The sequence below is a fragment of the Dicentrarchus labrax genome, unplaced genomic scaffold, assembly GCF_905237075.1.
Source record: "Dicentrarchus labrax unplaced genomic scaffold, dlabrax2021, whole genome shotgun sequence".
NCBI lineage: Eukaryota > Metazoa > Chordata > Actinopteri > Moronidae > Dicentrarchus > Dicentrarchus labrax.
The window spans coordinates 34,082,861-34,101,613 of record NW_026136719.1 but is presented as its reverse complement, the minus strand read 5'-3'; the positions used below and the strand labels follow the sequence as shown (position 1 = coordinate 34,101,613).

Sequence of the window (18,753 nt, the reverse complement as noted above, 5' to 3'; positions counted from 1 at the left end):
TAGAGCAGCAACAGTTAAGTCTACAACTGCAAAGTGTACTCAATAATATCTCACTACAAACATCTAAGATGTCAGAAATAGAAGTCATATTTCTGACATCAAACAAACTGTCCTTCCTCCTGTCCTCTCAGATTCGTGGCAAACTAATATAACAGACTACAAATAGACAGATTTCTTTTAAGCTTGTTCCTGACTCACTATTGGATTAACAAGCATGATGTGGTTGTAACAACGTCAACTGTGGACAAGCACATGACGTGGAAATACCTACTTTTTCTACTAAAACAGCTAACAAATCAAATTATTATTTAAACAGAAAAGGTGAGTCATCATAAAATCTATACATATGTACACAGAAAGATGAAAATGAGTATGTATGATTAATTCAATTCAATTCAATTCAATTCAATTCAATTTTATTTGTATAGCGCCAATTCATAACAGAAGTTATCTCAGGACACTTTTCAAATAGAGCAGGTCTAGACCGAACTCTTTCTAACATTATTTACAGAGACCCAACAGTACCACCATGATTACTGGAGTGATTCACAGAGTTTCAGTATATATTCTCTCTTCTGGCTGCAGTAAGCAGAACCCCACCTTGCTCCACTTCTCTCTCCAGTTGGCGGTGCAGTCCGACCACCACCTCATAGTCTTCTCCATCTGGGCCGCTCTGGCCCGAGCCTCCTCCAGCTCCCTGAGCCTTAGCTCCTCCCTGCTCTCCCAGTCAGCCCCGGCTCCGTCGCCCATCGCCCCTAGGGATCCCAGTCCGAGGCCTCCCAGCCCTGGTGACAGCAGCAGCGGGGGGCTGGAGCTCGGGGTTCCTCCGGTGGGGCTGGGGGTGTGGGTGAGGCTGTCCGGGGAGCGGATCCCCCTGTCGGACCCCAGACCCAGGCTGCACAGCAGGCCACCTCCGGCCGACTTGCCGCCTTCGGACAGGTGGGGGCTAGGAGTGTGGTTCATGATGCAGGTAGGGATGTGGTTGAGGACAGTGAGGAGGATGGAGGGGGCAGGGGGGGGGTCGGGTCGGGGTCGTCAGTGGGGAGATTCAGGAGAGCTTCATCATCATCAGTCAGTCAGGGATCAGCCTGGAGACAGAAACACAGCAACAGGGAGAATGTAACTAGCTAGTGCATCTAAATCTGTTCCCCTCATGTGCATTGAAAAGAAATGGGCCCTACTGAGGACAAAACAATTCAAGGTTGATCAAAAGTGAAGAATCTAACTTTAGAACAGACACAGTCCAAGGAAATCACTGACAGGCACATTGCTGCCTTTGGGGAGGAAAAGCCCTCGTCTGCTTTTTGAACCATATAAATCCAAAGAGAGGCTGGACAGCTGGTTCACATGACTGAGACTGAAACTACTTCTACTGCTTAATGAGAAGCAGCTCGATGTAAAACTAAACCCAAATGAGCTCGAGAACACAGACAAGAATTGATCTGAAAGTAGGAAACTCACAAAGCCAAATGTTTTTGGAAAGTAGACATTTTCCCATGACATGTGTTCAGTGAATGGGTCACATCAACCTGGAGGCTTTCAGGGACCGGGGTTGAGGATATAGTGGCATCTAGCAGTGAAAGTGCAGACTGCAAGCAACTGAAACTGAATTTCTGACAACAGATCCTCCTAAATGTTACACACTGGACCTTTAAATGAACTACACTACATACTGGTCTGACATTCAGACCATAAAACCCTCATCCCTATCAATTCCTTGCCTATGTACCTTAAGAATTTCCCACTGTTCCTGAGCAAAACATTTATGCACAAAACATTAAATGTACAGTACGTAATTTCCTTTCTCTCACATAAAAACAAAAAAGGTAGTCTGATGATGTCATGAAGTAGCATGGGATCACGGGAATTGTTGTCTTCACCACCATTGCCTTCATTGCAGTCAGCTTCTCCCGGTTAGGATTCCTTCAGTGTTCATGGTTCAGGAGGTTTCTACCGGGAGCCCAATGATCCACAGAGGTCTCCTCCTCTCCAACACAAACAGACCCACTGATTAAAACCACTAAACACACTGAATAAAGCAGTTCCACCTTAAAAATCACTGCTTCTCCCACACTGTTGGACAGACAAAGGACGTCCCGGAGGGGCTGCGAGTCGAGCTGCTGCTAACGTTAGCTCAGCTTGTTTCTCTGACGTCCGATGACTAAAATCCTTCTTCCGGTTCAAATCTAGAGTTAAAAAGCACCAAGATCTAAACAGTGGATGGTAACAATGTGGCTTCAGACTGGATCAACAGTCAATGTATGACAGCTTCTGGCAGACAACCACAACGCTGACACAGGCACAAAGGGGATATGACGCCATCGACAGGCAACCGGTGAAACGCAGTGTTACCTGAATAAAATGACAGATTTCTCTGAGTTTGAATATTGTTGGAAACATTTGGGATAATGGAAGAACACAACTCAACTACATAGAACATAGCTCTAGAGTTTATACACTGCTTAATGAGGAAATGTTACAGATTATAGCCACAATTCATATGTACAAACTTATCTTTACTTTTATCTAACTATATTTTAACATTTTTCATTCACATATTTATTTTTAAGACTTTCTAGTCTTCCAATAATCATTTGAAGGTATAGTTTCTCTTTGTATTTTTTTTTTGCTGGATCATAATACAACACATTTGTGCTATATTTCCCCTCAGGGACCTGTGGACGAACTCTGATCTTATCTCTGCTGTCAGTGCCAGGTCTGGGTTGAGAAATCCTGGAGAAAAACACCACCTCTGGCTGTGGTGAAGTTGGCCTCCATTTCTCTGGGCCAAGAAAAGCTCTACTCCTTCCCTCCCTCCTCCCCCCGCTGCCTCCCCCTCTCTCCCCTCCAGAGGAAGTTCCATAGGAGAGCTGGAGCTGTGGGAACAACTCCAGAAGAAAAGGAAAGGAAATGAAGCGGGTTTAGCGTTAGCAGCTGGGGGCTTAGTGGAGGGAAAAACCACAAAAAATATGTTTAGCCTATTCCTGTTAGCTAATGCGACATCCACATAAACAAACAAACAAACAACATGGTGGACCTTTACTTAAGAGCATGTCCCAGTACCCACACTTAAGGTCTTGAGCAGAGAGGTGTGCATTCAGGCACCAGCAGAAAGCAGACAGGTGTATCTAAAACACACACAGTACACTTTTCCTAAATGTCCTAATAGTCAACACCCACCTGCTTTGAATGTTATCAGCCCATACAATATTCATTACCAGTTTAGTCATCAGGACCATAGATATAAGGAAGTATGGTCCTACTCTACCTCCTAATTGGTTCCAATATCATCTATTGGTAAGCTGGAGGTATGAAGGTGTGGTACCTGTGGGGGGCAATAATGATAATGAGAGTGGATGGATCAAACAAAGACAGGACTTACCCAGAAGGCCGCTGTTCGTGACCCTAACTTAAGTTACGTAAGGTATTTAAGTGAAGTAATGCAACTTACAATCTTTTCTGAAACCTAACCTAAGCAAGCTTTATTTTGAAAGTGTAACAGGAAGTTGCATATTTGTTATTGCTAACTTGACCAATGTGATAATTTATCAATGATAATAATGAAAGATATGTACCCTCCGGTCTACTGGTAGGCGCAGTTTGCCTGTCTAAAGCATTAGGATGGCAGTGATAACAATAGATAACAGCCTTTTGATGGGCTGATAATATTGGAAACAGGTGCCACATGAGTCAAGTTACTGACAGTAATGAGTCTACATACTGATTTTAGGGCAGTATCAACAGAGACAAAGAAGTTGATGACTTACTGGATTCAGTGTGAATAGTCTGTTATTACTGGTTATTGCCTAATATTGGCAATCCACTCTTCTTTCATTAGTCCTAAAGGTCCGGTGTGAAACATTTAGGAGGATCTATTGTCAGAAATGGAATATAATTTTCATAGGTATGTTTTCATAAGCTGTTTTTATCTACAGAGGGAGCAGGTCCTCTTCTACGGAGTCCGCCATGTTTAACCACCATGTTTCTACAGTAGCCCAGAACGGACAAACCAAACACTAGCTCTAGATAGGGCCTGTCACATTTCTTTTTTTTCCACAGCCGCTGCAGTTTCTCCTACACGCTTGGAAGGCAAAGGGTATTCAGTTGGTTGCAAACTGCAACTTCACCACTATATGCCACTGACTCCTATATTGCAAATCTGACTTTGTCGAACATAAATATCAAATATTATTTTATCAATAATTTTGAGATTCCTTAAAAATGGATCTGACAGAACTTTTATGTATGGTAGATCTAAATACTTCAGGATGATTCCGTTTTAATTGCTTTATTAATTACAGTATATCACAGCTCTCATCTCCTGAATGTGTGTCATATGATTTGAACTGTAATGCATCACCCAAAAAATGATGGAAACTGTAGTCCAAAATTCAGAACATGTTTATCTCAAATAGATTTAAGAAAAAGAAAAAAAGCTTTGTTTGTTTTACACTATCAATATCATTTTGAGAAACTGGTGGTATTTTTCAGAGGAGCAGACAATAAATGGCATGCCTGGTAAAACATGTAGCGACTATGCCAAAACCCTGTGAATAAAAAGAGTGAAAACCAAGCAAAAGAGCCAAGGGTTCAGGGGCTTAGGTGTAGTAAGTGGTGTATCTACTGAGGACTCTATCTCTGGTCTTTGCTAGTGTGAAGGGGGCTTATGAGAGCTATCTCTGGTCTTTGCTAGTGTGAAGGGGGCTTATGAGAGCTTCAGTGGGATGGTCCCAAATCAAAGTGTGGAAAGGAAAAATCAGTGGAGGATGGCGGGCATGAGGAGAGGCTAAATTCACCACTGCAGTAAAGAGAGAGAAAAATTAAAAACCGGTGTACTTGCCTTTCAACACAATCAGGCAGCAGCGTCACGACAGACTGTTTAACCTGAGTGGCTTTCTCATTTCTCTTATTTCTAAGCATGCTGACATTTGAACTGCTTTCATATCTTACTCTTCAACCGGTGTTTTATGTGCTCACACATCAACTGACAGCTCTGCTTTAAACACCTCTACTGCCACTAAAATGTTAAAACAAGTATAACTATTACTTGTGAAGGTGTACAGAGAGAGTGCACAGATTACAGACAGAGAGAGGCGGCTACATCAGGAAAATGCTGAATCTTGGACCCGATAACCGGTCTATACTTTCAGTGCTTCAAATCACACTTCTAAGCTTCATTAGAGCTTCAACTGCATAAACATTTCACAAATGATCACTTCAAAACATCTGAATTAGTTTACATTTTCTTCTAATCTTCAAAAAATGATCATATTGAAATTATTGCAAATGTTCAGCAGTAAACACATATATTTTGTGGTAGGGAAGTGTTTTCCTCCAAGCAGTGCTCGCTCAGAACACATCAGTTACCAAACTGATAGAACTCTAAATTCCATAAGAGGATATTTTAATGATTTTATTGAATATTATTACAATGTTCAAAACGAAATTCCCTAAAGAACAGGCCTTTATATCATATAAATAAGATGTGTACTGTCATATATTTTAATTGAAAAAAGATGATGTTAGCTTACTCACTAGATAGAGTGCACATGGTGGCACAGGTGGGGCATTCCAGTCATTCCCAATTCATGCCATTCCAACACTTTTTATTGACCCAAGTATGAAGAAATATTCAAAAACACTAGGGCAAAATAACATTGATACCACATGCAAGGAACTGCATATTTTTTTGCCCCAATCTGCACTGGATTAGCATTAAGTAGGCACGTCTGCAAAGGGCAGACTCGTGGGTACCCATAGAACCCATTTTCATTCAGATATCATTCATTTCATTTATGAGCTCAGTAAACAGTTTCCTGATGAGTTTAGGGTCTCTAGTTTCACATCTTCTTCCATACATTAAGATGTTCATTTAGTAAATTATGGTCCAATTTAGAGAAAAATAGACGATAAAGTAGGGTATGCTTTTGGGCGGGGCTACCTTGTGATTGACAGGTTATTCTCAGTGAGTCTGTCCAGTGCAGCGCACCAAATTCAGATCAAACTGTCAAACTAGGCAGTGTTGATCAAATATGAATCCAGATTCTTCTACTGCATTGCCTATTTCTTACTTAAAATTGTTTCAGAAACATATTTTAGTGTGCTGTTGTACTGTAGCCTGTATACGAGATTGTGTGACGTGCGAGCTGCCATTGTTTCCGGCTACGGACGAGTCAAAACTGCGCAGCCAATGAGCATAGATGAACTAGCAGGTACGTCATGTCCACTGGCTCATGCTGGGTCCGTTTTACTGTCATGGCGGCGGTCAAAATGCTGAACTGGAGGCTTCAAAATGGTCGTCCACAAACCAATGGGTGACGTCATGATAGGTTCACACTTGGTACCAATAAATGCATTAAATTTTCTAGTTTCATATGATCTTCACTTCACCTTTAAAACAGTGCCTGCTACAGCCTCTGAAAGAGGTAAGGATAACCAATCAGGCCAATGCCACCCCAGGCCCCCCTCTGGACACACCCCTGATCAGATGTTATCAACTCAGTTATTGCAAAATCTATTTTAGCAGGTCTATAAATGTATTTTTGTTTTGGCATCAGTGTCAACAATGACACACTGATCCAAATATCAGACCAATTACAGTTCATCTATTGCAATTCAATCAATAACAATTACAGCTGATAAACGTAAAATAATTACAAACTGAAATACAGACAGGTGACAAAATCCTTAGTACATCATACACATTGTAGTGTACTATGACTACAACTGCAAATGCTGTAGTTTGGCATTTTCGCAAAGTCAGATCTTTTGAAGTGAGAAATTAAACTGTAATTTAGCCTTCTGGGGCTAAGATGTAAATGTCAGGCTTAAGTGAGGCTGGTATGAGAGCAGGAGTCATGGGAACCAACGGCTATGATGTAAAACAAAGATAAACCTTGCCACGATTGTTACCAAGCTACAGATTTCAACAGAGGTTTTGACGTAGTACACAGTCTGGGGCCAAAAGATCATGTGTTAAATAATGTACACACTGAAAATACACAGAAATTAAAGCTGCAAGCAGCATTGGGCGGGACCTCTCACTCCACGCAACTCGGGCGCCATGCCACGTCACCCCACGCCCAAGCCTTCATCGCCAGAAGCTGAGGGAGACCGCTCTACGTTGTCACGCGTTTCAGACACCGTGCAAAAGACTTAGACTTTCATAGCGAGACTCTTCACTGCGAAACGTGGAAATTCAGCACCATGCCACGGACACACCCTTTGACGTACAGTAAATATTTGATTAACTTTTGATCACCAATGTGTCTAGATTGCAGTGATCGAATATGAAGTCAATCCGATAAAATCTGTAGGAGTTAAAATTGAAGCCCTGAAATGGGAGATGCAGCTCCATTCATCGAACGCGTGGATATAATGTTTTTGAATGGCGATGCGGGAGTTATTAGCCCAAACCTACTTTTCTTAATAGTAGCAGCTAGTGGCCGACCCAAAAGCGACGCATAGAATATCTTCACCAGGCCTGACCACTTTGCCAAATAAAATTGCACTTTCATATATGTTCAGGGGGGCAAATTAGCAGTCAAAGTTTACTACAAATAATAATAATACCTTTAGCAAAAACAATAGGGACCTCCCAGTGTTGACACTGGCTCGGTCCCTAAATATATCCACAAACAATGTCATAATGGCTGATTCAGGACGTAAGTTTATGCTTTGGTGCTAGCCAGAAACTGGTCATGTGATACCTGGGATGTCCTGGATTCATCTGTAAAATAATTGAGTACATCACTGCCATTAAAAATGACTAAACAGTCATCAACAATGTCAGATCATGCTTATAAAGAGGTTGGCAGCAAAACAGGCAGAATTAACTGTCAGGTGGAGCAACAGGCACACTGTGGAAGAGTTGTGGATTTTTAAAGAGGATCCAATCAGCAGTGGAACTGAGAGCAGCCATGATCAGCAAATCATGTCAGTGTAATGCTGCGCTGAGGGAGACTCGATCCACTCGATCTAAAGAACTAAAACTCAGTGATCCACAGTTTTTAGTGGAGAGAGTATCTCTCTCTCTCTCTCTCTCTCACACACAAAGCTATCCTCCACAAGTCAGAGAGGCGAGACACCTGGAAGCCTCGAATAGAGCTCACATAAAAAACAAAAGCCAGGCTTTAGATGCTATATCCACACTAATCACATCTGTGGAGAGTAGCACAATACACACTCACTCTCACACTCATACTCAGCCTTCACACCTGGCTGTGTTACAAGGACAGTACGGGACAGAGGGCCCTGCCTCAGAGATGGTCAAGTTTGAAATATATTTGAGATAATTAGAGTGTAATTATGATCGGTTGAAATATAATGTGTGGCATGCTGACAATATATTCTATGAATGTGATGAACTCTTTCATTAATTTAATTAACCCTTCCATCATTATTGTGGAGCACAACCCCAGCCATGATGCAAAGAGACCTGGTAACACGGTGAACATGGAGGCCTGATCTTATATACTACCACAGCCTAACACAAATTACAGATTGGGGAAGCTCCTAGCCACATACTTCCCACAGATCAGAGTTGAGTACTTGACCTGTAGAAGTAATTGCATCCTTTTTATTTTATTTCCAATAGATCTCATCTCAGGTTCATTGTCTTTAAATCTAGTGTTATAGTCTTGCCGCTGTGGATTACTCTTATTATTGCCATATTCACCTGTGTGTAAAAGCATTATTATTTGTGTCTTTCTTTACATTGCTGTCCCTGTTTTGTCATTACTTCTGTATGATTGAAGGGGATGTCTGGGGGAGGGGGTTGGATTCTATTTGCAAGCTTTATCGATCGTGATACAATCATTTAGTAAAATCCCAATAAATAGGTTTGGAAATATCACTTCCTGGGGATCAAAAACAAATGTAGCACAGCAAGTATGTGATTTCAAATAAGTGGCTCCTGCCATAGATGGCACAGTTAGTCATTTTCCCAGAAACTTTTTAGGACCTTTTGACCACAGTTTTGGTTCTAGACATCATATACTCAATGCTAACATAACAGAAATACAAATATAGAAGTTGTCCCATCCTATCAGAGTGTCAGAGATGTTGGTCAACAACAGTGTTCACACGTATTAAGAGAACTAGATACCATGTTCCACGATGGCACCACATCTATTTCAATAAAAGTTGTTCCCCAGGTGCATTCACTGTTTGCTTAAAGAGCATGTGCAATAGTCCCTACTCTGTCTGAGCTGGTGGACTTCCTGCTGACTCTCCATACATAATGGTACGTAAATACTTTACTGATATGACTGAGGTTCTAGGGGTTTGCCCCTTTGGTCATATACGCACGCGCACACACGCACACACACACACACACACACAATCACACACACACACACACACACACACACTTTATTTACTGCTAAGGGGAGGAGAGTATGTTAGCATATTTGGGTGTGTAGCTGACAGGACTGTGTCCAGACAGATTCGTATATTTCCATGTAGGAATGTGTAAAACATGGTGTCGTTCATCATTAGCCTGCACTGACTTGCACTGGAACTCCCTCTTTACACCACACTTCAATTCTGTGTGTGTGTGTGTGTGTGTGTGTGTGTGTGTGTGTGTGTGTGTGTGTGTGTATATATATATATATATATATATATATATATTTATATTTATGTGTGTGTATGTGTGTGTGTATGTGTGTGACATGCTGTAGTGATTTCTGCGCTGAACTTCAAAATGTTTTTTTTCTCCCACATATTTAAAGATGCTGGTGCAGCAACTCTACCCGGCAACAGCAGCATCTGTGTTGAAATAGGGCAAAACTGAAAACACTGTGCTAGAGTAATTATTCAGTTAATAGCTTTTACAGATCGATATTTATTGATTTATTTTTTAACATCCACACCAGGGGTCAGTAACCTTTATAATCAAAAGAGGCATTTTTGGCCAATTTTTTTTTTTTTTTAGAATTAACATATTTGAGCCTTATAATGCTAATTTCTCACTACAGACCAAGAATACCAGTAAACCAGCAGTGTTGGTGTTGAAAGAAAACAAATCTGCTGTTTTCCTCTGAGACTTTTCTGGTTTTGGATTTGGATTCCATAGCTAGCCTATAGCTATGGGATCAAGACTCATAGCCACCGCTATTGAGGTTTGGTGAAATACAGAGGAAAAAATGTTGCACATTTTAATTTTTTTTATGTATGAATCACTTTAGGCCACCAAAGATAAATGAAAATGTAATTTAAATATTTCAAAGCCACAGGGAGCCACTGGAGAGGGGCTAAAGAGACACATGCAGCTCCAGAGCAGCAGACTGCCCACCCCCCGTCTATACCTTCATGACCACCCTTAAAACACAACGCAAACTGTAACCACGAGTTCCATTTTTAGAGTCACATCAAACTGTGACTGATTTCTGTTCCTTTGGCTACAGAGCACCAGGGATGCTGAATGTATCAGAGGGCAGGATGGACGGACAAAAAGAAGAAGAGTGAAATCCACCACAAGAAAGAAGCTTATATAAGCATCTTTAAATTGTCAACATGTGACCTGAGGCGTAGATTTTCAACTGGTAAGGCATTCAATTATTCTAAATCTAATGTTTCTGGCAGCAGTAACACTATTTGAGGACAACTTTCAGACATTCTTGCAACCAGATAATATTACTTCTTCTAAACATATATTTGGACTAGGGATGCACCGATCGACATTTTTTCACTTCCGATCTGATCCCGATACCTGAATTTGGATATCTGCCGATACCGATACTATTCCGATACCAGAGCTCTGTTTGCTTTAATTAGGGACCGAGCCAGCGACCACTGGAGGTCCCTATTTTATTTGCTATGTTTCTTATTATTATTTTTAGCGCCTTTGACTGTGATTTTGCCCCCCTGAACATATATACGAAAACTCAATTTTATTTGGCAAGGTGGTCAGGCCTGGTAAAAAATTTGATATTCTATGTGTCGCTTTCGGGTTAGCCACTAGGTGGCGCTACTATCATAAAAAATGCGTTTAGGCTAATAACTTCTGCATAGTTTGTCGCACATTCAAAAACCTTGTATCCACGCGTTCGGTGAATAGAGCTGAATCTTCCCATGTAAGCCCCACCCACTTCCGCCTAGACTTTTATTTTTTTTTTAGAGCGCGAAATGTCCATAAACTACTTTTCCGTGTTCCTCCATGTGCTTTGTCCGATCCGCACAAAAATTTTCACGTAGCATGTGGGGACCGTCCTAATAAAAAAGTAATTCAAAGAATTTTGATTTAAAAAAAAATAAGCACATTATAAAATTAGCACTTCCTGTGGATTTTTCGTCAAAAAAGGAAGTGGACCATTTCTCCACATTGCTATGTCCGATTGTCACCAAATTTGGGTCCATAGTTACTCATGTCTTTCTTAGGCATCGTGCACAATTTCATGTCATTGCCACAAGGTGGCGCTCTTTAAAATGAAGAAGTTTATATCTCTGCAACGGCACGTGTGATTGAAATGAAGCTTGGTAAGATGATTGCCCATGGCTCCCTGAGGCTCACTTAAAAAGGGAAAAAAAAATACGCCACTAGGTGGCGCTCTTTTGGCATAATAAATCACTGTGCAGAGACAGTAATAGTTCAAAATTCACAGGGCACGTGTAGACTGGTGCCTGAAGCTCACATACCAAAAATCGTGTTTGTCGTGATTGTAACGCCCCCTACAGGAGAAAAATGGTGCTGATTAAAAGTTGTGCTATTTGTGCATGTACGTTGAAGGGCGTGTCCGTGGCGTGCCATCAAAGTTGGCCATTTTGAATTCCGTGCGCATTTTCGGTGAATCTTTCGCCTTGTATTTAAACAAACTCCTCCTAGGGAATTTATCGGATCTACTTCAAAATTGGTCAATACAGTCAAAACATGGTGCTGATTAAAAGTTGTGCTATTTGTGCATGTACATTAAAGGGCGTGTCCGTTGCGTGGCATCAAAGTCAGCCATTTTGATTTTTTTTGTCATTTTCGGTGAATTTTCGTGTTGTGTTTGAACGAACTCCTCCAAGGGAATTTATTGGATCGACTTCAAATTTAATGAGCGCAATCAGAAGATATTCATGATTAAAAGTTGTGCTATTTACGTTATTCCGTCGAAGGGCGTGGACGTGGCGTTGCGTTGAATTTTGACCATTCACCATAAACAGATAGTAATAAATTCAGTGCACAATGTCCAATGTCCACTAAACTTCACATATTCTGTAACAGTCCTAGCCTGAACACATCCTCACAACTTCAGTGTACATTATCTGATCTCAATGAAACTTCACATATTTGATAAGAGTCCCGCCCTGAACACGTCTATTTGACAATATTCAGATATAATGAGTGTGCCACTTATTGGCAACAGGAAGTAAGCGCTGCATGGCAATTATGATCTTACATGATATTTTAATGTTGTGGTCCACATATGATAAGCTGTCGCATCACACAGCACACCCTGACATGCACAGACTGCAAATATTTGTAGGTATTAAGGTTATAAGATTATTATAACATTATGAACTAATCATTTTGATAATACTGATTACAACATAATGATTTTAAAAATGTTCTTTACCTCAAAGTCCTATCACAATGAAACTTCACATATTTTATAAGAGTCCCGCCCTGAACTTGTCTATGTGACAATATTCAGATATAGTGAGAGTGCCACCTACTGACAACAGGAAGTAAGCTCTGCGTGGCTATTTTGATCTAATTTACGTGAAATCTTCATGTTGTGGTCCGCATGTGTCACGATCGCACGTGACGCGGCCGCAGCACACCCCGACACGCGCCGGCTGCGAGGTCCCGTTCAACGCTGCTTGCAGCTTTAATATTATTATTATCATTACTGTTGATTTTATGAGGCTGAAATAAACTCCTCTCAACAGGCAAGTATGATATGTACGTATGTATGCATGTATGTCCCAAAAGGCAACTTGAGGTAAGTATAGAAAAGGAAGTCAGAAAAACAGGAAATCCTGTTAACAGGAAAAATCCCATCCTGAAAACAAATATGCAACTGTAAGGGTTTCAAATTGATTGTTATGTCAATATTTATTAAATTTCCAAAATGTCAAATAATTGAAATATAAGAAAACTGCAATAAGTGTAAACATCTTACTTACACACACACACACACACACACACACACACACACAAATCCCTTTAGCTTTCATGTTGTCTGCCTGGAGTTTACCTTGTTTTTGGAATGACTCCAGAAGTGATTCCTGACAGCTCCTTTTGTCTTTCTGCCCCCTGGATAAAAAATCCTTGTGCTCCTTCGTGTGGTGTTTTTTTTAAATGTTTGATTGCGTTCATAGTGTTGTACAACACGAGGGAGCTTCCGCCTCTCTGAATCACGGCTTTGCAAACATTGCATTTTGCTGTCTTGCTCTGCGGTGTTTCCAGTGAAAAGTATTTCCACACAGCGGACATGTTGGCTAGCCACAATGCTGCTCAATGCTATCCTGCTAGCTGGCAGGAATCACTTGTGGAGTCATTTCAGCAGACAACGTTAACGCAGACATGGCTAATGGATCGGAAATCTGCGCAGGTTGGATCGGGAAATTCCGATCCGTGAATTACGCTGGTATCGGTCCCGATACCGATACTAGATTGGATCGGCCCCATCCCTAATTTGGACAGAGTTACTGTATGTATTACAACCAAAGACAGCAGTTGCTTTAAATTAAGATTAAGATGCTTCAAGGCTGCACAATTAATCCAAATATCAAAATCACAATAAACTCAAGCTATTTTTTTGTTAAAGGAAAAATGTGTGACAGAAAAAGCGTTATAATGTAGTACTGTAGTGCTGCAGAGATGACCTACTCTACTATTAAAGCGATTATCAAAAGGTCTATACCATGTCCAAGGTGGTATAACAGCACATACAGTTGGAGATTTGTCATTTGTGATGTCCATGCTGGAAGACAACTGCCAAAAAAAAAATAACAGAATGAAACAGAACACTTGATTTTAAACACAGTGCGTCTCCACCCTCCCTCTTCCCTGCAGCAGTGAGTGATGTCTCTGGCTGAGTAATCAAGCCACCATTTATTTTGGATCAACTGAGGTGCAGCCAATCAGAGCATTTTCATCTCTATGGCACTCAGAAAACCAACATTAAAGTAAGGGGACACAAACACGTGAAAGAATCAGATATCACAAGATTTCTGACTCAATCCCTTGCTGAATTCTGAGTTTAATAAGGAGTACGGTCTAGACCTGCTCTATTTTGAAAAGTGTCCTGAGATAACTTCTGTTATGAATTGGCACTACACAAATAAAATTGAATTGAAGTAATGAGTAATGAGAGTTCTATTATGGGTATGGTAGGATCCAGCTTTTTGGATCCATGATTAGTTGGCCTCTGATGTGTCGATCCTGACTAATCTTTCTTTAATCTGTCTCTTGTGAGTCCCCAAACTTTATGGAAGCGCAACACTAAATCACTGAGGCGACCCTTTTATAATAAGTTCACACTATGTGAAGTCTGTCTTAACAGTATTCCCCTGCCCATATGTAAGTTGAAAGACTTATGTTCCTCCTGTCCTAAAGAGACCCCCTTTGAAAGCCATTCCAGTGTATAAGATGGGGGACAAAATCCACAGTCCTTGTTCTGTGCAAAAGTGTAATACAAAGTTCAGCAAGAGGTCATTTTTGGTTGATCTGAGCATAATAATGGATCACCACCGGCTACAAAAACTAAAAACTAAATCTAAACCTTTTCCTACTGAATTTTCAGCCTCAACCTCATTAATAATAGTCTGAGTAGCATTCATCAGTTTTGTAACAATTAAATAACATTAAAAGACCCTTTTCCCAGCAGCCATTTTACAATGAAATAGTAAGGTAAACACAGGTGTTACCATACTTATCAAGGCTGCTATTGTGCATGTTGGCTGACTGGAAAGACTCTGATACACTAAATGGGACGGAATCTTAATTAGCATCATTAGTAACATCTGTGATTACCCTACTATTTCATGTCAAAATGGCTGCTGTGAAAAAGGTCTATTCTGTGACTAACTTGATAACAAGCCAGGTCATCAAATACAGATGCTTTGGGTTAGTGGCTTAAAAATAGTTGACTACCTTGGGTCCCAAAACAGAAATGAGACTCATAAATCAACTATCTTTTTTATCAGTCTTGCAAATGAGGTAAGGAGCACTAGGAGGAGCCAGATTATCTGTCTCATGTCTCACTACTGTCAGGATGTAATAAAAGTTTCAGCAAACATGAAATAAAGATACTTTTAGAAAAGTTACCTACTGCAGCTTCATTCTTTCATTTCTATCATATCAATCATTTAAGTACATAAACTTCTTATTTTTGATCAACTATGTCAAAAATAAGGTGTGTCAGATCCCGTTTAATCCCAAATTTTTCCTTGCAAAATAAGTGCATGCATTTAACTCCTTAGACCTCCCTAACATATAATATGTATGAATTTTTTTATTTCATGTTGGTTATGTTAAAATGTAGGTTTTATACTCGCCAACAATTGTTGCCGGTGGGAAACCGCATAGTCTAAATTTACAAAAATTCTTCGATTTGACCTATTTACACATGTAAAGAATAAAAATAACATGAACATGAGTAACATATTATAACTAGGCATGGTTACAAATGTGTTTTGAACTTGATTAGATACATTTAAATATCATTTCAATGCACACTGAAGGGAACTAACAAGGACCACAACACAAATAGTCTCATAAAACAGTTAAATAACCTAAGAGTGATTTAAGCTAAAAGTGTTTGAACTTACAAAATAAGAACTGATACTAGTTTATAAAAATAAAATAAATTCATATTGTGGCAGTACCTTAGATTCACTTAACATTTACTGACCACTAACATCATGGCCAGAAGATGAGTGCACAGTGTTATTCAACAGAAACACAAAAAAGTGCAGGTAAGATTTCACTGTACCGCAAAAACAGTGCAAAAGATATAAAAACAGTGCATACTGAAGGCGCACTATTAGTGACAAAAATCAGAATATTTATTTTACAGTTACCAGTTTCAATAGATTTGATTTATGTAACAGCTCAAAGGCTTATCAGTTAGATTTTACTCTCCATGAAAAATCTTGAAGCACTCAATGTGGAGTGGTACGTCACACTTCTCACATCCATACACAGTGCGGTTGTAGCATCGTCTGCATCTTTGGTAACGCTTTCCTGTGTTTACAGGCCAGTGATGTTTCCCATCACCTCTTGTGGAATCCTGAGGTTTCACAGTTGCAGATCTTCTGCCTTGCTCAAGAGGCTGTTTACCATATCTCTTGAGGAGATCCATGGACAAAACCCGCTGAAAGGTCAGGAGGTCATAATCACTGCCAACAACATCTCTGAAGAACAGCCAACTATTCACCACTGCACTGTGAAGGGACCAGGCCAGGATTGGCCACCACCACTTCTTTGACCTTATTGCAGATCTATATCTTGACACATGAAGATCATGCAGATCCACGCCACCATGTTTTTGTTATATGTAAAGAAACACAGAGGTTGTGGCACTTTGACAACTGCTTTTTTCTCTTTGCTCCACCTGGATGCTTGACCCTCTGAATATCTTTCTACAGCATTGGTTGCCATGGTTACAACACTGTTATCCTTCCATCGCACCAGTAACTTCTCCACCTCTGTAAGGACCTCCGTGCTTCCACGAGGCATTTTTTCAAAATCTTTCACACCTGTGAAAGGGATGTCATGTAGATGGCACTGTCTCAGTGTGCCAAGGGACCCATAACCCCGTTTGGTCATTTCATCAATGAGGCTAAGTGAGGTGAAAAGGTTATCATACACAAATGTGCATCCTGGAGGGACTTCTGCTTGTTCAGCCAGACCAAGGACTACACTTGGGCCCTGTCCTAAGCCAGTGTCAGGCAGATATGTGTGGACTCCACAATAGGGCTCCATGTGAAACATGTACCCTGTGGGTGAAGCAAGGCTCCACAACTTGTATCCAAACCGGATTGGTTTGCCCCTGATGAACTGCTTGCAGCCATGCCTGCCATAATAGGGTATCATGCTTTCATTAATTGACAGCTGTTTTGTGTATGGCATCATCTTGTAGGTGTCATTCATTGCACTGAAGATGGGCCACACTTTTTTAGAAAGGGTCGTCTGTGGCCTTTGAGTTATCCACCAGATGAATTGAAGCCATTATCTCGTCAAAGCGGTTCCTTCTTATTGCATTTGAGATGGCTTCATTGTAGACATCAGGGTCATGTGACCAATACATGTGCCTCCGTGGTACTGAACTGTAGCCAGATGCGAGCAGAACCCCATAAAAACTCAGCAACTCATCCATGCTCAGATCAAGTGCCTTCCCTTTGGTTTGCATTGAGTAGAGGTTTGACATCTCAACAGTGAGCTCCCTCAGAGTAGGAGGATACATCAAAAGGAACAAATCAACAGGGTCAGGTTTAGTTTGTTTTATGCAATCTGCTGCAGTTGGACCATAGGTTACAAAATCTTGTATACCGGATGTGGCTGGGCATCGTGATCTTTTAAAAATCCTGTCCCTATTTTGCGTTTTTTTCTGGGTTTTTTGGCTGTGGGGTTTCATTTTCTTCAGGACATCGTCTTTTTCTGGTTTGTGTTCTGGGTTTCTGGCTGGACACTGTGGGAGATTAACCAACTAGCGGCAATGGGTTTTCTTCAACACCAAATGCTGCCGGAATGAGAGATGAAGGAGTGGGGGACTTATCAGGTTAAAATCTTTCTCATCCTTCAGATAGGTCACCTCTGCTTCACCATTCAGCAGTCTAGCAGGCAAATGGCCTGTTTCGCCTTGGTACTCTCTATCTGAGCAGTCACTATCACAGTCACTTTCAATTGCATCTCTTTCAACTGTAGGAATGACTGTTATGTAGCACACATCACTTTGGGGTTCTTTTAAGTCAAGAAGTTCCAAAACCTGTGTATAGCTGTGTATAGAAAAACATAAGAAAAATAGAATAAACAGCTAAAACTTTTGACACCTAGCATAACGCTATGACTATGTGTTATGCTAGCGGCAGCAAATGTTGCCGTGGTTACATTTACTCTTTTTATGATCAAAAGATTTATGCAGGCTTATAATTCTCATTATATATCAGTAGTAGACCCTTTAAATAATATATGTACAAAATATTTCACTTATATCTGTTAATTAAGGTATTTTACTTACTTCCTCTTGTACAAGTTTGAGGCAGACATTTCCCGCCAGCGGTGCAAGCAGGAAGTAAAAAGGCCTGGTCATGTGACCACTCCCACTAGTTACATGACATTGATACAAATTAGAGGAGACAACATATTCTTTTATTTAAAAACTTGCATTAGCTGCCAAAACCAAAACAGCACTTTTAGAGCTTCCAGAAGGAAAAAAAAAAAAAAAAAAGAGCGGCAACAATTGTTGTTGGTGGGATTAAACGGGTTCCAAAGTTGTTCAGGGTTGTATATACTTTTAATCAACATTTAAAATGAAGTGCCGTACCGGACTGGGTATGGCAGATACCCAGTATTAAAGGGTCAAAACAACTATTATTGGAACATCCCTGGTAATTCTAACACAAAACACTGTCATAATACAGAAATAGACATACCTCACAAAACTAGAATTTACAAGACAAGTGGTTAAACTCAAGCAGCAGTTCCCATTAGAACTGAATGGGAACTTTGGCACTTTGGTCTCATTTCAAACCTACTTCCACCCTCATTCTTACCCCTATCGCCTCTGACCTTAGTTATTCAAGCTAGAGATAAATCAT

At 40.5% G+C, this 18,753-nt stretch overlaps 1 protein-coding gene across 2 annotated transcripts in view; it reads right to left on the bottom strand.

Annotated features, from left to right (window-relative positions):
• The window catches only part of ccdc102a (coiled-coil domain containing 102A), an 87,746-nt gene that overhangs the window by 44,437 nt on the left and 24,556 nt on the right, over positions 1 to 18,753 (bottom strand). For both annotated transcript variants that reach the window (XM_051380014.1, XM_051380013.1), the window contains one exon: positions 601 to 1,088. In XM_051380014.1, coding sequence (XP_051235974.1) covers positions 601 to 963 — 363 coding nt within the window. In that variant the 5' untranslated portion in view covers positions 964 to 1,088. The remainder of the gene's footprint in view (positions 1 to 600; positions 1,089 to 18,753) is intronic.